At 42.2% G+C, this 16,390-nt stretch overlaps 1 protein-coding gene across 1 annotated transcript; it reads left to right on the top strand.

The window, feature by feature from the left end:
• Window positions 1-9,111: 9,111 nt before the first annotated feature.
• Window positions 9,112-14,913, top strand: LOC119659336 (peptide transporter family 1). The gene is made up of 10 exons (XM_038067378.1): window positions 9,112-9,350; window positions 9,424-9,561; window positions 9,671-9,896; window positions 13,381-13,655; window positions 13,716-13,915; window positions 13,978-14,103; window positions 14,164-14,340; window positions 14,400-14,510; window positions 14,579-14,686; window positions 14,742-14,913. The coding sequence occupies exons 1-10, from the start codon at window positions 9,320-9,322 to the stop codon at window positions 14,856-14,858; spliced, it is 1,509 nt and encodes a 502-aa protein (XP_037923306.1). The 5' UTR covers window positions 9,112-9,319; the 3' UTR covers window positions 14,859-14,913.
• The last annotated feature ends 1,477 nt before the right edge of the window (window positions 14,914-16,390 follow it).

Below are 16,390 nucleotides of genomic sequence, written 5' to 3'. Positions count from 1 at the left end.
ACCGGTCCCTGTCCAACACATCTCCTGTAACGCTGTTACATCAGCCCTATATTGGGACAGGATATTGGCTAGCTGCTTGGCAGCTCCATCTCTGTACAGGGAGCGCACGTTCCATTAGAAAATGCCCAAATCGTTTTTCCTTTGTCGTTGCCGGGTTCGTCGTTGTAAAATCTATCCACTGCGAGGCTCATGTTGTGGTTTCGTAACAAATTGTTTTCCGTGTAGGGTTGTCAGCCCTACCCAATCAATAACCTGGAGGACCAGTTTGTACAATTTGTTCCGTTTTTAGGCACGGGAGACTCGCCTTCATCCTTCTCCGGCTGCAGCTTTTCATTAAGAAAGGACTCCCACCGGTCACCACGTGCAGGTAGAGATAGGGTTTGGTAGTAGAGCTGTTGGTGTTGGTTGAACAGGCGTTTCCCAGGTTTTATGCTCCATCGTGAGTACCAATCCACGTTTCGCCCTGGGACCTATACTACTCTTTGACCACCATAGGCAGTATGGGTTCCGTGAAGCCAGATCAACCATTGATGCCATCAAAATGATTACTTGCTTGGCCGAAAATGCAATTCACGGAAGGGGTTGTACCAGCAAATACTGTGTGGTGGTAATCCTGGATGTGAGAAATGCATTAAACTCGGCAATTTGGAACCTTATACGAAAGTCTCTGGCGACGATTAGTGTTCCCACCTACCTCGCCACTATTATCGATAACTAGCGAACACTCTGGTATAATACCGATGATGGATCGAAGGAGTACGTGGTCTCCGTGGGTGTCCCACAGGGCTCTGTACTGTGGAACATCATGATGTACTTAACCTTCCGGTTCTGGAGGAGGCCACGGTGGTGGGTTACACCGGTGATATAGCACTGGTTGTGGACGCAAGCATATTGAGGATGCTGAGTTGTACTCAAACGAAGCAATCAGTATTGTTAAGGCTTGGTTAGAGAGTGCTGGACTGGCAGTAGCGGAGGAAAAGATGGAAGCGGTCTTCATTACTAAGTTCCGCAAAAGAAATTACGCCTCCATTAGAATCGGGAATCGTATTATCACTTCCAAGCCGGCTATTAAATATTTGGGGATGATGATATGGGGGGGTCGGAGGCGGTTTTTGGTGAGTAAAAATCCCACACTTTGGTTTTGTTTCACACAAAACCTTAAAAAGCTGGGAGCAACTGTATCTAAGGTTGAGAGAAGTAAAGTGTCGACGGTATAATAAACATGTAGTTTGATCATCTTTTATGTTTATAAACTTTTATAAACACTATGTAGCTGACACCGGTGAAATTTATTTCAAATAATAACTGATAAAAGTGCTTTGAACTTACAGTCTTGAAGTTTTTTGCTCTAAGTGGTATATTCTCAACCTGGACAATCGTCGTCTGGCCTGCACACAATAAAAATTTGATAATTCATTTAAATTTGAATATTCTCTAGGCACTTGATAAATCTCCGTGGTAAATTCCAATCATATTACTATGTCGTCGTCTTAATCCTGGTCAAGAGAAAGGCGGTGCACTTATATAAATATTGACTTTATCTTATCTGCTTACTTCCTTCTTCATTATCTACATCTTGCCGTTCTGTATTTATTAGAAAGAATTCCGAACAATGAATGATTTTAAGTGTCGAGGATTATCTTTTGTTGAATTAACTAATGAGGTCACTAACGTTACTTTATCTTTTTGCTGTTAATACCTCATCATTTTGGAAATCAGCAAGTTAATCTCACATTTGATATAAATAAATGATTATTGAACATATTTGGATGCTGCATTTGTGGAGATATATGTCATATATTTCATCGCAGATACCTCCCAATGCGTGTGGAGATCACACACTTTACGAGTTTAAATGTCAATTAAAAATACCATTATACCGTTAAAACTAGAAGATATTCAGCTTATATGCAGCAAGTTGAAAGTTGCAATCTGGCGGTTCCAGATATGAAAGGTTTGGGTAAGAATCTTTTCGGGAGAAATGCTTTGGAACTAGCGAGTATGCCCTCACAACATACATATGTTGTTGTTTAATATGTCAGACAATTTACAATTTAAACTGACATCGTGCCTTATAGGGTACTAATTATTTGAACTTTATTACTCTAATAAGTTTGTTAATGATAGTAATGTTTGCACTAGTATCATGCCCTATATTATCATTTGTGTCGTTGAGAAATGTTATACTCCTAAGACGAACTTAAGGGGGTTTCCCAGCAAATTTCAAAACCGTTTTAATATACTATTATATGGTTGCAATTGATATGGAGGACCGCACCTCAACCACGCCTAAACGCATTGTTTTTGCTTTAATTGAATGTTTTTCAACTCCTTTTAGAACTTTCCGAGTAGCTTACCCTTCCTTTAATATGATGCGCCATGTGTTACTGGGTAACCCACTAATCGGCGGAACCATAGTATTGTATTCCATAAGCAGCAATGGAATTGTCGCCTTATTTTTATGTCTTGACATTTAAGATACACTCACTATTTGAAATGTAGAAAAATTGATCGAAAGTAAAGCTTGTAAAACTTATTGTAAAGCTTGTTAAACAACAATACTGAGGTATCTAAATGTCGGGCTTTCATTATTTGATGAATAGGGCTGGTCTGATTATGTTTCAGGTTAAAGTTGCATAATTCGGCAAGTCCTCACACGACCGCCTCATGGTGGCCGCTGGAAACCGTCTTCAGACGGGCTAAGAGTGTGTAGGACCGGGCTGAGAGTAGTCTCATCCAACTGACGAGGGTCTGCTTTTCTGCTGGTCATGTGTTAGGGGCAAGTAGATTTGGCGGGGGGATGGACCGAAGCAACAGCCCGAGGATCGTCCTCCCTGCACTGCAGAAGGTGCTCTTATGACCCCAAGCCAAGGTGGAACAGCATACGCTGAGGACTGCGTGGCCAATGCTGAGCTTAGTCTTTAGTATGCAAACTCTGAACACCTTGGGCACTTTCAGTTTCAAATAAGACCCTTACCCTGGTGGCCGAACTAGCTAGGGTGGACATACTTCTCGGACTACTCGTGGGACCAAGACATGGACTCAATTTTAAAAATAAAAAAAAAAGTCAACAAGCTGTTGGAGGAGATGACGATCGACGCGGACTGACTAACCCACCCACACGCACACAAGCAGATAATGCTAAGGATAACACAGATAAATCTGCAGCACTCGAAGTGCGCCTCGGCTAATCTACTTGTCTTCCTCCTAGAGGACGTTTTAAAGCGTAATCCCCTACATCACTGTCAACACACTTACCGGGCAGGATGGTCAACTGAAACTGCTCTGTATCAGCTGACAGAGGTACTACGGGATGCCATAGAAATAAAAGAAATCGTGCGTTTTTGGATATCGAAGGAGCATTCGACAACACATCGCACACAGAGATACAAGATGCCCTGAGCCGCAAGGGAGTGGGAAACATCCTGGAATTCTGGATGGGCAAAATGCTAGAAAGCAGGCAAATAGAGGTACCGACAGGTACAAATTCTATTATCATGAACACCACTCAAGGCTGTCCACAGGGTGGGGTACTATCGCCGCGTAGAGTATGGCAGTGGATGAACTCTTGGACGTGTTAACAAATACTGGAATACAAGTCCAGGATTACGCGGACGACATTGTTTTCATCTGTAGGGGCAAATATGAAGATACCCTATGTGATAGAATCCAAACTGGATTAAGGGTTACCAGTGCCTGGTGCAGGAATGTGGGACTGCGGAGCAACCCAGCCAAAACCACCATAGTACCATTCACTAGGAGGCGTAAGCTTGATCACCTGAGAGCCATAACATTATATGATATGGAAGTGAAACGAGAAACAGAGGTCAAATATTTGAGAATTACGCTAGACCAAAAATTACTCTGGAAGACACATATCGAAAACACTTGCCGGAAAGCCACGAGGGCTCTAATGACTTGCAGATCCATAGCAGGAAAAAAATAGTGTTGCTGGGGGCAGAACATAGCTATTCTCACCAATAGCCAAGCAGCGATCAAGACACTAAGGTCAAACCAGGTGAACTCTAAACTGGTATGGGAATGCCTTGAGAGACTGAACACACTCGGCTCGTCCAACAAGGTCTGGATACTTTGGGTTCCAAGCCGTGCTGGGTTGGAAGGCAACGAGACAGCGGACGAACTAGCCAAGAAGAGCAGGGACGCCTTTACATGTGTCAAAACCTTTCTGGGCGGGTCTACCAGGGATGGAGCAGTCCCGGGTGCTTATTAGGGGATACGAACCCATACGCACTAAGGATTGCTTAAGTCTCACCAAAAAGAACCTCCGAATCATAGTGAGAATTCTCACTGGTCATTGTCGCCTGAACTATAGGGGGAAGGGAAGGGAAGCTAGGGATATCTACGGACACTTCCTCCAGTTTTTGTGAAGAGTATGACGAAACCTCTATACACATCCTGGGAAAATGTCCGGCACTTGTGTAAAGTAGGTCGAGGCATCTGGGAGAACACTTAATACCAGATGCGAAGCTGAAAGATCTGAAAGTAGGGAACATACTAAAGTTCCTGATGATTATAGGCCTACTTGAGGTACTATGATCAATAGGTACACTATAACCAGTAAAAGGGGCACAATAGTTCTTTAAGGACGCGGTGCGACTTTCCCTTGACAGAATAATAATAGGAGGAAGATATCGACATCGCACTAATACAAGAGCCCTGTGTCTGAAGCGACCGAACCATCAAATTGCTCTAAAGGAAATATTTTAATTTATTCCACAACACAGAAGACGCTGATCAGGAGAGACTTAGAGCATTTATTCTCGCGAGGGAGAGTCTACACGCTTTTCTGTGTCCGGACCTGAATTCCAGCGACCTAGTCGTAGTCAAGCTGGAGCAGGCGGGGCAGAGAATGTGTATATTTCCTCGGCTTACGTGGCTCACGACCGATCAGCTCCACCAGAAGAACTACAACATCTGACGAAAATCATAGCAACAAAGAAGGCCAACCTCGTGATAGGTTGCGACGCCAATGCAAGGCATACGCTTTGGGGCAGCTCGGAAATCAACGAAAGAGGTGAGTCATTCTTTGATTTTATTATTATTTCAAACCTATCAATTTGTAACAGGGGCTATACACCAACCTTCCATTTCCCCAGCTCGGATAACTGTGACGGTTGGGAGGAGGTCCATGATATCACCCTAATAACCGACAATGGGATTCTTAGAGTGGAGGATTGGAGAGTGTCTGACCAGAGATCCTTCTCAGATCACAGTTGGATACTTTTCAGTCTATATCTCGCCGCAGAGGTCTCCAAACCCTTCACAGACTGCAGGAGGATCGACTGAAGAAAGTTTGGTCAAGTAATTAAGAACAAGCTCTCCGCTGCGCAAATTGGTAAGATTGGCACGTCATACGAACTGGAGTCAACAGTCGCCGCCTTGGAAAAGGCATTGGATACCGCCTTTGAAGTCTCGTGTCCTACTAAGTACAACAAAAAGACACTGCCACTGTTGTGGAATGAAGATCTCTCTTGCCTCAGGAAGCTTCAACATCTGCTACAGACATAAATGTTGGCAGCCATACAAGAACTGCCTGACAAAGCACAAGTCGGCTATCAGGACCGCTTGGACTATTGTCAGAACATCGAAAGCACCAGTGAATCCGCGAGGCTCGGTAAGTTTCTGTCCAAGGAACATAAGAGCCGATCCTTTCCTAAAAAGTCGGAAGGCTCCTGGACGGAACTTCTAGTGAAACCTTGGAGTTAAAGAACCGCTTGTGCTACTGGAGCTCTGCAGTCCTGCCCGGCAGATGCTCTCAATGTACTCCTGCATCATATCTCCCCAGATTAAGACAGCGTGCAGCGCCATCAGACTACGTGAGCCCAGATGCTGGGCAGCGAAGTCCTACGATCACAGTAACATCCTAGACGAAGTACCTCGGGAAATCTGGGAATTCCCCACGGACTATGCCATACGCGAGCTGAACTTCTCAAGAAACTTTGCTGTGGACTTTCCAACCGGCGGCGTATTGGAAGGTTATGACTCAGTATTCTTTACCAATGGATCAAAGATAGTCTGTGGAGTCGGCGCGGGGGTTCTCTCGAATACACACAGTGTATCCAAGTTGTATGATTTTTCAGGTTTCGCCAATGTATTCCAAGCGGAAGTGCTGGCGATATTGGAAGTTTCCTACTTTGAATTAATTAGCCTAAAAAGTTCAAATCAAGGAACGGTTTGTTTGGTGGAATACGAAAGCAAATATTTGACTAAAATAAAACATCGTTCGTATCCTTACAGGTATAGATAGCAGTATATTGTCTATATGGCAATAAGTCTGTCGGGTACAATTAAAAAATGTTTCAGTTTATAACAGTTCATGCTTTCAAATAAATATATAATAGTTTCTCACCATGAAGAAAGGACTTCAAATAGAAAAAATGTCCGTGATGATGTTAAATTGAATAACAAACAAGTCAGGAAACCGGAAGCTGGACGCTTCAGGTGTCAAAGGTTTTGTGTATTTCTTTTATAAAGACATTTGAGTGTGCATTTGTTGCATTAGTACGTAGCACGTAATATATACATATATTATGTGAGAGGATCTATATTCAGTATTGAATTTTCAAAGAAGCGACAATTTGACCAATTATAACTTTGTTAGTAATAGCCCGATTTCCACCAAACTTGGTAGGATGATGCTCTATGTTATACCCTACATTTTTGCATTTGGTACTAGAATGAACTTAAGGGGGGTTTTCCAGCCAATTACTAAAAATTATAGTAAGATACTATTATTCACTTTATTTAAATAGATATCGGTATGGAGGGTAGTTCGGAGCCTAGGTACCATATAATGCCAGCCTTTTGATTTTTTTCAGATTTTTGGTAGTTTCTGAGAATGGGTCCGGTAAAGAAATGATCATTTTCGATCTTCTGCACTCCCCTCCTTTCTAATAAATGTCAAAACTAAGACCAGTTTCGGAAAGTACCAATCGATTCGATCAGTTGATACTCCACATGACTATATTTGATGAAATTTGGCGTCAATCGCTATAACCATCTCCGAGAAAAATGCGTGTGATAGACAGACAGACAGATACCAAACCGATTTTAATAAGGTTTTGTTTTACACAAAGCATGGTTTATCTGGGGACTCGACAGAGCATATTGTATTTATCTTCTAGTCTTCATTTGACCGCGACAAAATTCTAATTTTTTTTAAAAAGTTTAGGTTCTTTACATTCTCTTTGCATTGAGTAGATACAATATTGACAAACTCGTATAATGAACAATAACACTTATGTGTAAGTTTTGTTGCTTCCATGGAATAAATGAAGCATGGTGTTGACAAAACTCTAATAAAGCGGATCTACGCTATGCTAATGTAGAGATTGTTGTGTGCTGAAGTGGGTGTGGGTCACTACCTAACAACGGAAGTGATGAAAGGCTGCCCTCAAGGAGGTGTGCTATCGCCACTTCCGTGGAGTATGCTGATCAACTCATTACTATGCGAACTGCAAAATCTCCCAATACACGTTCAAACTTATGCTGATGACGTGGCTGTGCTGGCTATTGGTCGAGATCTCGGAATGGTGTGCAGATATACACAACGCGCCGTTGATTTGATTAACAGTTGGTATCTCAGGCATGGACTTTTCCTAAATCCAAATAAAATCACAATGGTATTATTTACAAAAAGGAGGAGACTGAATGGTCTTTGACTTCCAGAGATGAGGGGTACAACCCTTCAACTCTCCGGGGCACAGAATATTGGTAGAGTCACTGGGAGAACTGAATTTTGTTTTCGCAATGCCTTCCGATTCTCAGAGTCCCAGACATCTGTTTGGTAGAAGATATGATGTTATCTTGAAACGAAGAGAAAACTGGAACGAACCAGAAAAATGCGTGTCAGGATATACTGACATCTGCTACACCGATAGCTCAACAACAGAAAATAGTTCTGGAGCAAGAGTCTACCTCTCGAATAAAAACGAAAAGTAGGCTTTTGCTTTGGGACAATACACAACGGTCTTTCAGGCTGAAATGTATGCGATCCTGTGGGCAGCAACCTGGATGATTGACGAGCAGTTGAAGGGCAGGCGGACCGCAATCTGTAGCGATAGTCAAGCTGGATTAAGTGCGCTGAGTAGTACTTTGATCACTTCAAAAATCGTTCAGGAATGTAGAAACCGATTGAACTCTATTTCTAGATTCAATACGGTGGAATTACTCTGGGTACCTGGTCATTGTCGTGTAGAGGGAAATAAAATCTCGGATGCCTTAGCAAAAGAGGCTTCAACTTTCCCCATGCCCGGACCGGAACCAGCAATTGGGATGTCAGTAGCATTGGCAGATGCTACTATCAAAAACTGGGAACAAGTTTTCCATAACGATTGGTGGCGAAGCCTTAATGCTGCTAGACAGACCAAACTTTTCCTATCAGAACCAAATAAACATACTGCAAAGTTTATCCTGTCGAAAATCAGGAGGACTTGCAGAAGTATTGTGGGCATTATGACAGGCCATAATTTACTAGCTGGGCATAGGTTCAGAATAGGAATTGTGATAAGTGTCCATCCTGTGATGAGGAAGGGCAATACACGGAACATTTTCTATGTGAGTGCCCCGCCTATGGGCGCATCAGACATCAGATTTTTGGTTCTGATGTGCTCCAACTGCAGCGGGTAGCATCACATCCACTAACGGAAATCCTGCGAGACATAAACGAATCCGGGATATTCCGTTAGATGGGGGAATTGAGTACAATGGACCACTAAGGTCTGAGTGCTCAGAGGGTTTGCCTCTCCCCCTCCTCAAGGACACACACACACACAAGAAGGCAAAATCCTGCATTCGGCGAACTTGTGTTAACTCGGAATAAATGAAGAATTAGGAAAAAAATGAAATAATCGTAAAACGCACTGGAACAAGAAAACGTTAAAATCGTCTAACGAAATTTGAAATGAACTGCCACAACTCCAAATATTGCTCGGCTTGCAACAATCGTAAATATTCAAATGTTTTAGCTGTGCGGAAGCCAGTTCAACTCAGTAACATCACATCTTCTAAACAAGACCACCCCCTTATCAAGAAACGAGATCACTTGGGTCTGATTTCTCATTGTCAAAGCCGGTACCATATTCACATGACTAGGGTCTTGACTCAGTCTTGTTCGTGTTTTCAAAACATTACAATCTTGGGCGCTCATGTGACTAGCATAGTTGTACGGGTTATAGTCCAAGGGGAAGCAATGTATTACATAGTACGTTGTCCACCAGTACGCACATGCCCCATATAGCCACACAACTACATACGTGCAGCTCCTATCGTCTGGAAAAGGATTTAATTTTCTAATAAAATGCTACGAGTGCTTTATCAAAGTGAAGAGGGTATAGCTAGTTCCTAGGCTGAAATGCCAGTGTTTTCACTATTATTTTTGTTAACAGAGTTATTTCTCTGCAGTGTTACCTCTCCTTGCCTCTGAGAAAAAAAGCTCTAACGAAGTCAATGTCGGTGAACAAGTGATCGCTTATCCCATAGCTGTTATATTCGTGCTCATCTCCAAATTTCTGGAGGCGCTAGGTGCTAACGGAATAAGAAGTGTGTGATTACATATTTATAAACAGTGTTATCTATGTGTACATATTTTGATTGTTCAAAGAATGTAGCATATAACATCAGTACCTTATCAACAAGATTTATTTTACAGCTGTACTCGCTCTCTATCTGCGGGACGACCTTTACGTGTCGGAATCACTAGCCACTATCATCCTGCACATATTCAACTTCTTCAGTCAATTTTGCCCAATTTTTGGTGCGATCTTAGCTGATAGTTATATTGGGAATGTGAAGTCCATTTCTTTCTTCTTCGTTTTGTATGCGTTCGGATGGATCGGATTATTTGCTACATCGTTTCCAGTTCCAGTTTCGGTGATGTAAAGAAAATTTAATATTTAAAAATTATGTCTGACTTTGTTTAGCCAGGCAGCAGTATATAAACAGATAGCAATAGGTATCAATAGCTACTTCCATAAACTTGTTCATCAGAATTGAAAACGGTATCAAGAAATATTCTGCAAGCAAAATGTGCTCGTTATTTATGGAAAGTCTTCCTAGTATTTGGTGTTTAGCTCTAGCTAAGGCGTGCGCAGTACAAGAGGCTTCTTGCCCATTTCTCTCACTACTGTGTGTAATAAGACCCTTCACCAGAAATCCATTCTTACCACCGCAGTCTTGTTTATTAAAATCGGTTCCATGTCTGTCTGTCTTTTTTTTTTTGAAATCTTCAAAAGACATTGGCCTGGACACACCAGCGTGTGGGATTCTTACCCACTAAAACCACCCCCGACTCCCCCCAAGCCCCGTGGAACCACCGTACGGTATTACATCACGGAGCGGAGTCAGCTCATTTTAGCTTGGTCCCCTTTCGTCTCTACGCGGCGTACGTAACCGCGCTTTTCTAATCACCTCTGCCTTTCGCAGTTTGCTCTGGATAGATACGACCATGGAGTTGATCGCATCTCAATCTTCCTCGTACCAGAGAATCAGGTGCGAAGAATGTTTGCATTTCTTCGCACCAGATTCTCTGGTGCGACGACCTGTCCTAGAGTCTCCTCTAGGTTCTTCCTTTCCTCCACAAACCTTGGACAGTGAAAGAATACATGCTCTGGGTCCTCTGGGACTTCATCGCAGTTGGGACAATCGGATGAGGTCTCCAATTTAAACCTGTGTAGGTATTGGCGATATCCTCCATGCCCTGTGAGAAACTGAGTAAGATTATAATTAATGTCACCGTGCTTTCTCTCCAACCACTCCTTGATAGCAGGGATGAGCCTGTGTGTCCACCGACCCTTTCCTGAGCGTTTCCAACGCTCTTGCCATCCATTTAGAGATCTCTCCCTTTCGGCGGGGAGATTAATTACATCGTTACACATAATGTTCCACAGTAGTGGGCCCAGTACGGAGCCCTGTGGAACACCCGCAGAGACAACGTACTCCTGGAGTCCGTCATCGGTGTCATATCAAAGCCTCCGTTCTTCTAAATAGCTGTTGACAATAGCTGCAAGATAAGCGGCAATACCAATTTTCGCCAGAGATTCTCGTATTAGGTCCCAATTGGCCGAATTGAATGCATTTCTCACATCCATGGTCACTACTATGCAATATTTGCTAGTACTGCCCTTTCCGTGAATTGCATCTTCGGCCAAGCCAGTAACCATTTTGATGGCATCAGTGGTTGATCTGGCTTGACGGAACCCATACTGCCGATATGAGAGACCTCCCTGGCTCTCAACAACCGGGGGTAATCTATTATAGATTACTCTCTCTAGCATTTTGCCCTCAGTGTCCAAAAGACAAATAGGTCTGTAGGAGGTTGGCACACCTGGAGGTTTGCCAACCTTAGACAGTAGCACCAACTTCTGTCGTTTCCATGATGCAGGAAATATCTCCTCGGACATGCACGTTTCGAACAACTCAGCGAACATGTCCGTTCTGGATTTCACGGCAAGTTTAAGGGCCCTATTCGGAACGACATCCAGACCCGGAGCTTTGTTATCTCCTATCCTAGCCCAGATCTCCAGCAGTTCGTCACTGGTGACTGGCGGTATTCCCGGGTCGTTTAAAGGTCGCTGGAAGCTGTCCATGCCCTCCTCTTGCTGCGGGAATAACCCCTGGATAATTTTTAACAAGAGTAAAGGTCATGTGATCTGCGGAGATGATCAGCCTCTGAATCGCCCCATCACGATTCTATAGGCGCTCCCCCACGGGTTTACGTCCGCTTCCGAACAGAACTCCTTAAAGCTTTCCCTCTTCCTCCGCTGGATGGCGACTTTGAGGGTTTTGCGAGCTTCCTTATAGGCGCGCTCTTTTTGCCCTTGGTCGATTCCGCCTACCGCCCTCTGAGCCGCTCTTTTGGCTCGGTGACAGATTGATCGAAGGCTGATCAGTTCAATATTCCACCAGTAGTTTGGTATTCTACTGGGGAATGAGCACCTCCTAGGCATAGACGCGTCACACTCTTTGGCGATGCATTGGGCCACATGGGCAGCTCCTTCCGTAGAGGCGCCTGCTTTATAAGGTTGGTCTAACCACACCTCTATGAAAGTCTGCTCATCCAGAGCTTAAGCGGACCAGCCTGACATCTTTCCCGGTTTCGGGCATAATGATCTTCTGCCCGGTGACTCCACCCATAGCCCATAGAATATTGCCTGGTGATCGCTGTGGGTGTAGTTCTTGCTGACGCACCAGGACATACCACGTGCCAGTGCAGGGCTGACAAAAGTTAGGTTTACGATTGAGGCAGACCCCCCTTTCTGAAAAGGTGTTTACATATCCTTCGTTGGCCAGAATGATATCCAACTGTGTGAAAGCGTTTAATATACTGCGGCCCCTTGCATTTGTCTCTCTGCTACCCCACTCACGGGCCCAAGCAATGAAGTCACCAGCAATCACCCTTGGACTACGACCCCTTGCGTTGAGAACAAGACTGTCAAGCATTTCCTCGAATTCGGGTAGTGTCAGACTTGGTGGGGCATAACAGCTGCACACCTATACCCCGTTTATTTTCGCCCACACAAACCCGGTGTATGGCCCGCTGTTTAGGAACTTCTATTCCTAAATTACTTATATAATTTTGAATATTCTTTACTAATGGCGAATTAAAGAACAACCGCGCCCGTAAATTGTTCTCGATTAAAACACTTTAGCTCTTTTCGGAGACTTGGCGAATACTAAAAAATCAAAAGTAATGTCATTCTTTAATTCACCTATCTTTGACCCTTCCGTGCTTACGTATTAGTCCGAAAGTCTTCTTGTACACAGCACAAGAACACTTATTTATTATTTTCTTGTTTGTGGCAAATCGACACCTGTTGCTGTTTAAACAAAAGTGAAGTGATGACACGGAAGAGAACCATGACGAGGGAAAATAGACCATTTCGTAGGTAATATGTTGATGAAACGACGGAAAAGAATCTCGCTATGTCCAAATAGGCCATTTGCATAGCATGTGGTGTAACGACGAAAGAAGCTAAATGTGCAAGCCGATTATGGCAGATTTGTTTTCATTGGGCTGGCTCCAAAGATGCGGCTGCTAGAAAAAATTAGCCCAATTCGCTTAAACACTAATGGTGAATTTGCGGGAATGAAGATTAAAGGGAAACCCTTGCTAAATTTCTCTACAAACCTAGCTTTATTCAGAGTTAGTCATCGGGCATAAGGTGAGCTCTCATTTGATAACTATAAGAAGACCTGGATGACAAGGCAGAAAGTTAGTTTATTTTCTGAGCTGCTTGAATTGAATATAAGATATATATCGAGTCACTTAAAGCAATTAGCTTGAACGTTATGAAAAATATTTAGACTCTTCAAGATTTTAGATTATTTTCACTTCAAATAATATAACCTTTCTCTTTTCAGTCTGCCAGTAATCGTCTCCTTACTATTCATTGCAACAGGGAATGGAAGCATTCGTGCCTGCGTCACATCGCTTGGTGCTTTACAATTCCGATTACCCGAACAAAGTGATGATCTCGCCAAGTATTTCTCACATTACTACTTTGCCTACTATGCGGGTATATTTTTAAGTAAAATTCTACCACCTTCAATCCGATCTCATACAAAGTGCTTCGGAAAATCTGACTGTTATCCAGCAGTGTTCGGAACGCTGGCATTAATATTTTTCACATCATGGAGTAAGTATAAACTATACTTTAGTATGGCATTTATTAAATTGCTATTTTCCGATTTTCTAGTGGTGTTTCTTTATGGGAAGCTTTACTATCGACGAGAATATCCTGCTCAAGAGAACATCGTCTTACGGGTCTGTGGATGTATGAAGCATGCAATAAGGACGCGATTGAGCGGTGTCAACTTAAACAAAGCCCATTGGTTAGATTATTCTGTAGATAAGTATGATGTCCAATTCGTGGAAGACGTAAAGCAACTGATTAAAGTAATTTTCCTCTAAAATGATGTTTAAAATTATTTTAATAATTGTTTGCATCTCTTATACAGGTTGCCCAATTGTTTCTTCCATTACCAATCTATTGGGCTATGTTGGCCCAACAAGACTCTAGTTGGACATTCCAAGCCACGCAAATGAATACCCAAATTCTAGGGTACCGACTCGAACCAGATCAGGTGATGTTTAGAAATAATTAGTAAATTTTCGAATTTCACTTTATACAATGCAATTCAAAGGCAAAAGCAATGGGACCCATATTTTTATTTACTTTGATCCCCCTGTGGCAATATTTGGTATACCCAGTTTTAAATCGTTGCGGCATTTTCATCCATCCTTTACATAGCGTCGCGATTGGAGGATTGTGCTCTGCGTTCAGTTTCATATTTTCCGGATTTCTTCAAGTACAGATTGAAGTAAATAACCGTTAAATAATTAGAAAAACTAAGTTATTGATACTTCCTTGATATTGCAGAATAGCCCACCGCAAACATTGCACATAATATGGCAAGCGCCTCAGTTCATGATGCTTATGTTGGGAGAACTATTTCTTTCTATCCCAGGATTGCAATTTGCCTTCACTCAGGTATTAATAGTAATAGAATGTAGTTATACTTTATAATTACCAACCAATTTATATTGCTCTTATCACAGGCACCTGCATCCATGAAATCTGTGTTAACTGCTAGTTGGTTCGTGAATAATGCGGTTGGCAATCTTATCGTTGTAGCTATAACGGAATTCAAGTTTGTCAATTTACAGGTAAACTTTAACTAAATTCAATAGCAAATATCTACTAATATCGGGCTATTTGCAGAGTTCCGAATACTTCATTTACGCTATTATGATGTTTGCAAGTATGATAGTATTCACAATAATGGCATGTGATTATATTAAAAGTAGAATAAGTCCGACACCCAGCGACAATCCCTAGTAACGATTAAGTCACTATTATATGAATAAATGCGTATATATTTGAAATTTTTTTATTATCAACCTCTTTTGTTTGGGTTGAGAGACTTTATATCATTATACAATCTGCACGATATCCTGGCGAAACTCAAATGTGTACCAACCACGCCTGTGTGTCATCGCAGCCGACCTTTGATAATATGCTCTTTAGTAGCATGAAAAACTTCAACGGTAACAGAAAGGAATAGTATCGGCAATAGAATGTATTTTCTTCCTTTGAAATTTTAGTTTGGTAAACCACCTAAAATTTCACGCCGACATTCTACATATATGCCACTGACGATATGTATTATTTTTCCTGGGACCCTCCTGCTTCATATAGACACACTACCTGTCCATGCTCGGCGGCGAGAACCTTCTAAAAGTTACAGCTGAAATCAGCCTGATCTCTGGCTTTAAAGAATTATTATTTTTGCGATTATAAATCCTGTACATTGAGGTTAAACAATACACTCAAAATATTTCCTACTTGTCCTAAAAGCTGTCTAAAAGAGATAAAAATATGTGGGCTAGTAACCTGAAACTGCGTTGGTACCGAAATATCAACAACGCTTCGGGTAGGGGCGGATCTCACGGCTAGGGCTTTGGTTATCGAAAACGGTTTATAATTGTTTTCTGGAATGTGCCTACCATCTTCTATGATAGTGTCATGGGCCCCCAGAATGTTCGCTTTCTCCATTGTGGGCCTAAGTGAAGTGAGATGGTAAAACTGGAAAATGATCAATAGGATTTTTCCTCAAACACGTCGACTACCACAATGAAATCTGCTTGCTCTCTCCCTGAGTTATGTATCTTGGCCTGGATTTACAAAAGGAGGCAAACAGAAGCGGACTGAGAATAAAATTCGTCGACGAGTTTATAATTCAGGTACCTGGATTGCTTCTACCCACGGCAGCATCGAACTTGCTGCCACTTGGCGCATTAACAACCGTAAATCGGAACTAACAGTTTTACCCAAGATCTAGAAATGCAACTATCTTAACAATAACATCAAGTTAAGGCTATTCCCCGCCACTCTTCTCTCTGTCCTGATATATGGAACGTATATGGTAAGTAACGGCCACTTTTATTCAAAAGAATGTACCACCATTTCTGATACCCAGGTACAGCTTGATCGTTGAAAAAATACTTATGGAAATGAGCTTCTTGAAAATTTTTGTGATAAAGAATAGTCTACTTTTTGTTCCAGAATTAACTGTACATTGCATATAGATCAATGCCTGAAATCCTATCAGTTTTTGGAAAGAAAGAATCTCATAGTTATTACAAAAGTTATATTCAAAGCCTTTGAAAGGAAACTTCCACAGGAATGTTTTAACGAACTTAGCTAAATTCTACTTGTGCCTATAGTTCGTAGTGTACTCCTTATTGTCGGCTCCAAAAGGCAAGACCGTTAGTATATCGAATAAACTGCAGTGAACTTAGGGCAAATGGGAGGACCAGAAGATCATCTTAATTGGTCGAGAATGACCTATAGAGAAGAACTATCCCATA

Source organism: Hermetia illucens, chromosome 6 (genome assembly GCF_905115235.1).
Source record: "Hermetia illucens chromosome 6, iHerIll2.2.curated.20191125, whole genome shotgun sequence".
NCBI classification, from domain to species: Eukaryota; Metazoa; Arthropoda; class Insecta; order Diptera; family Stratiomyidae; genus Hermetia; species Hermetia illucens.
This window is presented reverse-complemented; position numbering and strand designations above follow the sequence as displayed.